This window comes from Calliphora vicina, chromosome 2 (genome assembly GCF_958450345.1).
Source record: "Calliphora vicina chromosome 2, idCalVici1.1, whole genome shotgun sequence".
NCBI classification, from domain to species: domain Eukaryota; kingdom Metazoa; phylum Arthropoda; class Insecta; order Diptera; family Calliphoridae; genus Calliphora; species Calliphora vicina.
This window is the reverse complement of record NC_088781.1, coordinates 1674447-1682991: the sequence shown is the minus strand read 5'-3', so window position 1 is coordinate 1682991 and position 8545 is coordinate 1674447. Positions and strand designations below refer to the sequence as shown.

The 8545-nt window shown below is 34.5% G+C and overlaps 1 protein-coding gene across 1 annotated transcript; it reads left to right on the top strand.

Annotated features, from left to right (window-relative positions):
- Positions 1–2044: 2044 nt before the first annotated feature.
- LOC135951059 (uncharacterized) lies at positions 2045–7852 on the top strand. The gene is made up of 5 exons (XM_065500628.1): positions 2045–3590; positions 4243–4600; positions 4666–5277; positions 5337–5614; positions 7330–7852. The coding sequence occupies exons 1-5, from the start codon at positions 2406–2408 to the stop codon at positions 7528–7530; spliced, it is 2634 nt and encodes an 877-aa protein (XP_065356700.1). The 5' UTR covers positions 2045–2405; the 3' UTR covers positions 7531–7852.
- Positions 7853–8545: the final 693 nt, after the last annotated feature.

The window sequence follows — 8545 nt, the reverse complement described above, 5'->3', positions numbered from 1 at the left end:
TTCTAACAACAGAAAGTCAGTTGATAAAGAAGAATTTCAGTTGAAGCTACCAAACTTTAGTTACCCTTTCCAAAATTGTGTAGCCACAATTGTAAATAAAATTCAGTCACTAAGGTAGAATCATTCGATTTGCAACAAATGTGGTTGTTATGATATGAGCAATGTTTTGGCATGGACGAGAAATATCTGAATATTACAAAACCTTACATTCTCTTGATATAAGGTTGAATTTATTCCACACTTACAAAACCAGTGGAGAAATGATTAACATTTTCCGATTTATGTAAAATCTTCAGCATATATTTCCTATAAATTATGTAATAATATTTTAAATTTGTTTTATTAATGCCCGTAATTTCAACAAATAGATAAGTCGGAGTAAAATACTCAGTATTTAAATTATATTTAATATGTTTACTCCATTACGGGCATAAAACTGATATACTGTATAAATAATGGCATTTTAAAAAAATATTGCCAAAAGCTGCGTTTTTCCGAAAAGTTTAAAGCGCTGCACAGTAAAAAATCGTATCTTTTAAACTACTGATCTGAGGAGTAAGTCCTTTATACTTGTTCATATAGATTACGAGAATTAATTCGTTTTTTTTTATTAAAATACATTAAAAAACGTACAAATATATGTATTAGACTACTCCAAAAAGTTTATAACTAAAATCATTGTTAAGTTCATTTTAAAAAATCAAAATGTTGATATAGACAAATTTTGTGCATTTTGCCTTCAATAAAATGCAAAACATAGCCTACTCCATGCTTCGGCATTTGGTTTACGCCACACAAACAGCTTGCCATCTGATCCATGTAAATTAAATTTACTTTCGTAAATTTGGTGGTTTCAAAAAAATTTAACACGTTAGTTCAGCTAAATGGGTCCTTACTGAAAGCATGGAACTATCATTTCTACTATCATTCTACTATCATTCTAGACAACAGAGGATGTACAACTTAATATTGACCGCACACTTTCGAATACCTATTTTACTTTGTCAGATTATGTGTTGAACGCATGAAATTGAGTTATGTTGGTTCTTCTGCAAAAATTATGCAAATCTTTTTTGGTACATCTTTTTTTATGTTTAGAGCACATTTATGTCAGATAAACTCTTGTCCGATTATGCGATGGCGCCCCTGTATATTTAAATTAATATTTTGTTCTATTATTGTCACAAATAATAATTTAATTTTAAGGAAACTTATGATATTCATAGAATTTCTAAAAAAAAGTATTCTTGATTAAAAGAAAAGAAATTAATCGGTACCAAACGGAAAAACGGCAACGCTGAAATGACACAAAGCCCCATTTAGTAAACTTTAAATATCGTGAGCACAGGTTAGATGATATACATATGTAGGTGAATTTGTTTATATTTTATGTCCTGTAAAACTATTTTTGTAATGTTCTACACTTTGCAATGGCCTTCTTTCCTCAAATGAATATTTGGTTATCGTTACTCCACTAGATTATTAAGCTAAAACATAAATTGTATTTAACATTTAAATATGTACGTATGTATGTATGTATGTATATGAAAATTGTAAATTAACATTTTAAGCTGCCTGCGTAGGGTGTCTCCTGGCATTAAGTATCTTACGTATCTTCTCAATCTTTTTTCCACGATTATCTTAATTGACAATTAAAATACAGAAAAACAAAAGAAACAAATCCATACTCTTCTCTATCGTCTACTCTGCAGTTGCAGCAGCCCAAATAACAGCAACAACCACAACAGCCACAATCAATTGCAGCAGCAGACCTAATAATCAAGCAAAGACAAATTGAAGATTTGCAAAAGTTATGTGAATTTGACATTAACAAATATCGCAAAGATCTAATAATTTTAGAAACAATAGCAACAACAAGCTACTAAACCAATTACCACAAACCTGAAGAAAAACAAAACAAACAAAAAATTCAACAAACCTGCATAAAACAGCATGCAACAAACAAAACTCCATCCACCGAAGTGAATTAAAAACGGCAACAGCAACAGACGCTTTTGCTCTAAACTACATACATACATACATACAACTTATGTAATCGATCGTAGAGTTCACACACAAACAACAAACTGCCACAGCAACCAAAAGTAGAAGCAACAACAACAAAAATAGATCTGTAATTCACACAAGCGGATTTGAAGTAAAAACCAAACGAAGCGAAAGAAAACATTTACAAAAACTCACAATTGACATTTACAAAATACGGGGGAAAAGAAAAACAACAACTAAAAACAAATTCAATTGAATCTGTTATTCATTTTCCAAAAGTATTGGGCAAAACAAATCTTCAAATACTAATTCTTCCTGGATTTGACAATTTAGCTTTTTGCACACTAAAACTTATTTTAAGCAACATTTAATCATTGAATGTCAGCCCCACAACACTCATGGATGCAGATTCTTTAAAAGGTTCGACGTTTAATGGAAGAGATGAATTTAATGGGAATTTAAAGGCAACACATATACAAAATAATTACAAAGAAATTTATTATATGGAAGGCAAACAACACGAATCACAGCAGCGTTTTAATTTCGATGACCCACAACAGAAAAATTTAAATGGTCGTCCAGTGGGTTTACGCCGGCAACCAACTAAATATCCCCATGGTTTAGGCATCTGTGTGCAGACAGTCAATGATGAAGAGCAATACAATCATCAGCAACAGCAGCAACAACATAAACAACTGCAACAAGTAACTAATTATTCACGAGCTTCAACGCTGCGCAGCAGTTGGGATGGTACCAAACAACAACATCAACAACATCCACAAGAAATGAAATGCCAATCACACGACAATCAACAGCAGCAGCCACACCACCACCATTCTCAACAGTCTCAACGTAAATATCACATTGGCATGTTAAGCAGTCCCGAAAATTTAGCTGAGCTACAGGTGCGGCGCTATAAATACCCCCTCACAGGCAACTATTATCTTGATCCACAAGAAGCTTCCAAAAAATCACCATTATTAACGCTTGATTATGCAAAACGTTTCTGCAAATGGAAATACCTACGTTGGCCTCTGATATTTACGGCCAGCGTTTTAGTATTCTTTGGCCTGATTACCTACAGCATATGGCTGCATGATGTCAGCATCGCTAGGGAGCGGTATCTGCAACAACGCAAACACAGCGATGAAGGTGATGCCATTGAAGATTCAAATGAAATTGTCACCGCTACCACATTGGAGATGACAACGTTGTCGACGTTTTCAGCGTTGGCAACATTTGCAGCCTCAGCCTCCGCATCCTCCTTGGCAACGGAGCGCAGTCATGGTCTTCAGGAATCTACCATACTGAGGGCGATCAGTACCAGGTCTCGCATTAGACCGAAAGAACAAAAGTTAACAACGGTGGAGTATGCTCTGTCCAAGGGAGTGTTGGGTTGGGATAAACAACGTAAAGATGCTGTGACAGCTGCTAAAGAGGTGCCAGTGGTGGATATGACTACAATGGTATCAGAAGAAGCTGCTTTGGTGCCGGCCAATGTGGTGAGATTTACGTCGGGTCATCAGAATAGTTTTGGCATACCCATCGAAGATGATGAACGCATTTTAAGGCTGATCAATGGGGTGAGTAAACTCAAACGAATATAGAAATTAAATTAAATTTGAAATATTATCATATCAATTCTAAACAATCAAAGTTTAATAGTTTCACTTATTTTCATAATCATTCGAAAGGAACAATTTGAAATAATGATATTATTTGAACTATCAATTGAACTGTCTATCTATGATCAGCAAATGCTAATGTTTGAACAAACAAATGGTGTCACAATAGACGCATTTTTTGGAGACATTCAATCTTTCAATCGAAATCGACTGTTTGATACTTTGGCCAGTTATGTAAAATACTCGTAGGTCGGTGTAATATCTTTGATTGGCCAAACAATGTTAAGGGTTCGGTTTTGTAAAACATAAATTAACTAGAATACGGTGGTGTGCCATAAATTGTTGCCATCAAAAACAAAAAACAGTTTGACCTATCCTAAGAGATGAAGCACATTTTCAATGGCTCCGACTTTAAAATTGCAACATTTTGGTTTTAAACACCACATGTGATAGTCGAAAAACAAATACATTCGCAATGTGGCATGGAAAATTTCAATAATTTGACCGATGTGATACTCCATACATAATCCTATTGTGTTTTCTTTATAAATCAATAAAACAAAGAAAAAAATTTAATCGCCGTTCTCGCTTTCCAATTCCTTAACTACAGCTTTTTCCCTCCAATGAGCCCTCGACCACATCTTCTGTGGAAACGTTAGTGAAAGTTTCACCCACCATACCACCAGTGACGCAAAACAAACCCACCGCTCCCATGAATAACAATAAAGCATCTATACAAGACAATAAATGTTATTCCACATCGTTGAGCATGTGTCAAGGAGTCTTGGATTATGATCTAACCTATAATGTATCCATACAATTGACGCCCGAAGAAATCAAAGACTATCAAACGCTAATGAATTCCAACTGCTCAGCCAGATCAGTGGAATTTATGTGTGCGGTTTTAGAGCCAGAATGTAGACCATCGCATATAGGAATACTGCCGCCCTGCAGGAGAATATGTAAAGGTTGGTTGGTATTTGATATAACATGATCGTAACATTTTTTTATTTTAAATTTCTTAAATTTCTAGCCATCTTGGAAGCCTGTTCCGAAATTATAGCCAATTCTGATACTTTAACAGCCACCTTCGATTGCAATCTCTATCCCGATTCCAATGATCCCCATCGTTGTGAAGATCCTACTAGAAGGAAGGGCTATTGTTATGAAAATGAATTTGAGTGCTATGATCGCTCCTGCATACCGCAACAATGGCAATGTGATAATATAAAAGATTGCGCTGTGGGAGAAGATGAGGATAATTGTTTGATATGTGAACAACCAGATGAGTTCCGTTGTCGTTCAAATGAGAAATGTGTGGCAGAAACGGCTCGATGTGATATGAAATATGACTGTTTTGATGGTTCAGATGAAGATGATTGCCAGGAATTTGGCGAGGGTAGTCTAGAAGGGGGCCTGGGAGGTTTTGATGAGGCAGATATTAATGCTTTTCCTAGAGTATTTTCCTATGCCAGTATTCTGTCGCCCAATCAAACTAATGACAAATTATATACTTATATAAGTGCTGCCACAGATGGGGATTCAGCCACAAAGTTTACTTTACATGAAGTGAGTAATAGAACAAGTGGAGTGTCTCAGGAGGAGGTGACCAATTCTGTGCCCGGAGAAGGACCCAAAGGATTTGGTAGGTTTCTTTTTATTTATACTCTAGATTGAAATGTTTCCAATCTTCATTACTTCTAGTAAATTTCCGCGACAGCAAGGAAATCATGATGACCAGCGATTCGGAGAATAAATTCAAATTCTCTTCGGCACGTGAAAATCGCACCACGAACAGGTTCTCTTCGAGCACCACACCCTTACAGCCAGCTGCCTCCAACATAATTTCCATTACTACAGAACCGCCTAAAGTTGCACCACAACCACAAACGTCACCAAAAGTACCACTAGCCGCTTGTGCTGCCCATCAATTGCGTTGCGTGAGTGGTAAATGCATAACTGTTGATCAACTTTGTGATAAGGTAAGAAAGAGCCAAGATACGAGCATGACATGACATAAAAGCCACTTAACTCCTTTTTAATGCACATTTAAACTCACTCAGAGACAAACTCAGTTACACGCATAAATGTGTCACATAATAGTTTGTTGAAAAAAGTACGTAATACTTCATGGAAATTATTATTATTATGGAGCCATAATAAAAGACATTTTGACATACTTAAGTGTTTATTTATGGCCTTTAACTTTGTGGTTGTTTAGTGCTGCCACAATACATAATGAAGATATCTTTGATTTTACTGTCATTTTGACATTGAGGTAAAACGCAGGTGTTTAAATTGGATCTTAGTGTGTCCTAATTTATTATCTTGCTTTGTTTGGACTTCCATTTTATGTTTATAGTGTTGCTAAAGTTAATATAACTAGCAGCTTCAGAGCACGAATGTTTAGATCAACTAAAGAAATATTTAGATTTTTTTAGAAAATTCTGAAACGGGAGGCTTTGTCCTACTCATTATTAGGCCCTTTTAAAGGACGTATGACATATCCCAGATTTATCTGTACGGAAAGTACGTTTTTTTTATACCCTACACCACCATAGTGGGGATGGACGGATGACGGACGATGTCCGTCCGTCTGGCTGGCTGTCCATGTAAAGCTTGTGCGCGGAGTACAGGTTTCCAATTTATTCGGCCCAAGGACCAAGCTTATTGAAAGTGGCTGAAATCGGTCCATTATTTCACATAGCCCCCATGAAAATGTCCTTCCGAAATTGGACTTTATCGGTCATAAATGTTTAATTTATAAATGCATCTCCACAAATTGCGCTCCAAATATGTTTTATATATACAAAATTCATGTCACCAAATTTTGTTACGATCGGTCCATAATTAGTCATAACCGCTTCCGAAAATCACTTTAACGTGCATAAATCGCTTAAAAATATTGGTAAACACACAAAATTCAACATAGTAAAGTTTCATATAGACATAAATCACACGACCTAATTTCATGGTGATCGGTCCATAATTGGTCATAGCCCCCATATAAGGCCCACTTCCGAAAATCACACAAAAATATAAGTATTGAAATTGCTCTTTTACTTAGTGTAGAGTATTATATGGTCGTGCTTGACCGACCATACTTTCTTACTTGTTTTTAAAAAAATTTTGTAATTAGAGAATATGTTTTCCAAAATTTCTAGAAACATTATAAACATTCCTTTATGAGTTATGAGATGGAGGAAAGAGGGAGTAGTGTTTTTGTGGACGTTTGACTTGATAAATATTGTATTCCGCCAGTAAAACGTTGGCAGGTAGTAGGTTTCACAAAAAAATAATCTTCCACCTAAAAAATAATTTTCCTTATAATGTGTCGTGCGGCCGATACTCAAATTTATAGCAAATGGTTGCGATCTCCATGATAGTTGTGTGTTGATCAGGGTTGGATACCGTTACCGCTAAGCTACCGTTAATCCTAAGTTACTCTTACAGCTTGACTGTCGTTATATCTGAATTACCGTTACCTCTAAAAACCGTTACCACTATTGTATATGTAAATAACTTTAAGAACACTTCTTCAAAGTAACCTATAAGGCTTCCAATTTAAGTATTAACAATTGTGTAGAGTATTGTAAATAAGTCCTTTTTTTGACTATAACTGTTTCAAGATAACGGACTGAAGTGTCATAAAACTGTACAATTTATATCACTATAACAGCAATATCTTCACTTTCAGATAGTCGACTGTCCCGATGGTTTCGATGAACTGTCCTGCACCTACAAAGATCGTACGACAACTCAGCGCATTCGAGGCACCACCATTCTGCCCAATAACTACAATTTAGCCAGCAGAGATGCTGCTATGACGGCTAATAGCACCAGAACGGATAAGCGTACTATACGTACAACAACAATCAAGCGAAAAGTAAAACCCTGAAAGAAATATATACAGAGACGATGATCTATTGAAATTTTGGGTAAACGGTTTAATGGCTGATTATTGATTTTTATAATTGTTTAAGTTTTGAGATTGTTTTCGTATTGAATATTGTTGATATATTTTTATACTCATTTTATGTAAAAAAAATCTATATATTATTTTTATTTTCTTCTTGTACATACACTATACACATGGCGTAAATTATTTAATCATTGAAAAAAAAAAACACACGAAAAATCATAGTAAATTATAAGTTTATACATCTATGTGAATAAATAAAGGAAATTTTATATTATTAAGTTATAAAACTTAAATGAAATACATTCTTTGGCGGATCTAACACTTAGGTTAATATAAATTATGTTTATATATGGGGGATTTCATGTCAAGTGAACCAATTTTTAAAATCGATGTCTTTCGATCGGGATGAAATTTGACCAAGGGGGTCAAAATTTTACATTTTGTCCAAAAATGTGTTTTTACTCATCCATGTTACTTATTACCTATTATTCTTCGCAAAATGTGTCCCAAATAGTTTCGAAAAATTCTTTCGAAAAAAAAAATTAATATTTTTTTCCGGAATCAAAAACTAGTTCGACTATTTTTCAAAATGGGCCCGTTTTTTTTTTTCTTAAAAGAAAACTTAGATATTTTCCTTGAAGACCTATTTGGTCGCTTAGTGGGATGCGAGTTCAATATCTATCAAAATAAATGTTTTGTAACTCAAAACAAGCTATTTTTGACTTTTTTTGCAAAATCAAAACCTTTGTTGACATTTTTTTTTCAAAATGGGCCCTTTTTTATTTTATTTTTTGCTCAAAAGAAAGCTTAGATCTTTTCCTTAAAGACCTTTTGAGTCGCTTAGTATAAAAATAAATATTTTGTAACTCAAAACATACAATTTTTGGATTTTTTTTGCAAAATCTAATTTTTTTTTCCAAAATTGGACCTTTTTTAATTTTTTTTTCGCACAAAAGAAAGCTTAGTACCATTCCTTTAAGAGGGTTTTAGT